The sequence below is a fragment of the Cebus imitator genome, unplaced genomic scaffold (assembly GCF_001604975.1).
Source record: "Cebus imitator isolate Cc_AM_T3 unplaced genomic scaffold, Cebus_imitator-1.0 Scaffold491, whole genome shotgun sequence".
NCBI classification, from domain to species: domain Eukaryota; kingdom Metazoa; phylum Chordata; class Mammalia; order Primates; family Cebidae; genus Cebus; species Cebus imitator.
In genome coordinates, this window is record NW_016107806.1 from 794,116 (window position 1) to 795,801 (window position 1,686).

The 1,686-nt window shown below is 54.9% G+C and overlaps 1 protein-coding gene across 1 annotated transcript in view; it reads left to right on the top strand.

Moving 5' to 3' along the window:
* NPR1 (natriuretic peptide receptor 1) overlaps window positions 1-1,686 on the top strand; it is an 18,016-nt gene that overhangs the window by 8,602 nt on the left and 7,728 nt on the right. The window contains exons 8-11 of the mRNA XM_037733086.1: window positions 367-512; window positions 753-830; window positions 1,283-1,419; window positions 1,562-1,566. Coding sequence (XP_037589014.1) covers window positions 367-512; window positions 753-830; window positions 1,283-1,419; window positions 1,562-1,566 — 366 coding nt within the window. The remainder of the gene's footprint in view (window positions 1-366; window positions 513-752; window positions 831-1,282; window positions 1,420-1,561; window positions 1,567-1,686) is intronic.

A 1,686-nucleotide genomic window follows, 5' to 3' on the forward strand; every position in this document is an offset into this window, starting at 1 on the left:
CCTCCCAAAGTGCTGGGATTACAGGCTTGAGCCACCGCGCCCGGCCTAATCCCAGCACTTTGGGAGGCTGAGGCAGGAGGATTGCTTGTGCCTAGGAGTTCAAGACCAGCCTGGGCAACAGAGCAAGACATCATCTCTACAAAGAATACAAAAATTAGCCAGGCATGATGGCACATGCCTGTAGCCCCAGCTACTCTGGAGGCTGTGGGAAGATCATCTGAGCCTAGGAGTCTGAGGCTGCAGTGAGCTAAGATAGCACTGCTGCACTCCAGCCTGGGTGACAGAGCAAGACTCCAACTAAAACAACAACAACGAGAAGGAAGGATGACACAAAGACAAGGCAGAGTAAGGCATGGCAATAAAGAGCAGAGCACAAGCAATCAGGATGCAGACTGGCTCCACCGGGTGACGGTTCCTCCCACTCTCCCTCCTTTCAGAGAGGCTCCAATTACGGCTCCCTGCTAACCACAGAGGGGCAGTTCCAAGTCTTTGCCAAGACAGCATATTATAAGGTGGGCCTTGGGAAAGATCACCAGGCCTTGGGACTGGGGCAGGAGTGTCCTCTGATGGAGGACTGGTGGGGGTCCTGAGGGAAGGAGTAAGCTGGTGGGGAGCAGCAGATGGGGACCCCAGGGGTGGGCTACTGGGACCAAGTGAGGGTCCTGAGGGCAGGGATGGGCTGTCGGGAGCAGCTGGAATTCCAGGACACTGGGCCATGCTCTTCACAGTGACAGTCTCCATTCCATGCTCAGGGCAACCTCGTGGCTGTGAAACGTGTGAACCGTAAACGCATTGAGCTGACACGAAAAGTCCTGTTTGAGCTGAAGCATGTAATGCGGGGAGTGAGGCAGCAGCATGGAGAAGGGGCCCCTGGGGACACAAGGGAGATTGGCCAACAGAACTAGTTATGGAGGGACCTGAGGGTACCCCAAGAAAGGGCAGGGACTGGAGCCCTGGGAAGGACCTTCATCTTGTGGGTGGGAGTGGAGGAATCCTCAGATCCTAAGCTAGGAGAAGGGACCACTGGAGATACCCTGGAGGAATCTTGAGAGGCCATATGTTATGTCCCTGAGAGGGAGAGGGCTTAGGAGGCAGAGGGGGTAGGAGCAGATTCTGGGGAGGGTGGGCTAAAGGACATGGGTGGGAATTATCAGGGAAGATCCTAGTGATGGTTGCAGAAAATGAATAAGGAGTTAAGAAGAGTGAGGGTCCCTGAGGCTAGCCAGCAGCTTGGTGAGGAGTGAGGTCTCTGCCAAGCTCCTGATGCTGGTCTCACCTGCAGATGCGGGATGTGCAGAATGAACACCTGACCAGGTTTGTGGGAGCCTGCACCGACCCCCCCAACATCTGCATCCTCACAGAGTACTGTCCCCGTGGGAGCCTGCAGGTGAGGGGGACATGGGGCATCAAGAAACCTGGGTTCTAGCCCTGGCTTTGCCCCTGACTGGCCATAAGACCCCAGGCATGCCTTGCCCTCTTTCTGACCTTTCTGGCCCCATCGGTAAAATGGGAGCTGGGGGAGGGCTGTGAATCCATCCAGAGTTTTATCCTGTTGTACCAGTTCACGTCAGTAGGACCCCTGCACCCTCCTCCAACTCCCAGGGGGGCTCTGCAGGGGACTGGTCTGACTCTTTTTTTTATTTTTTTTTTTTTTTGAATGAATCTACTGAAAAATCATACTTGTTC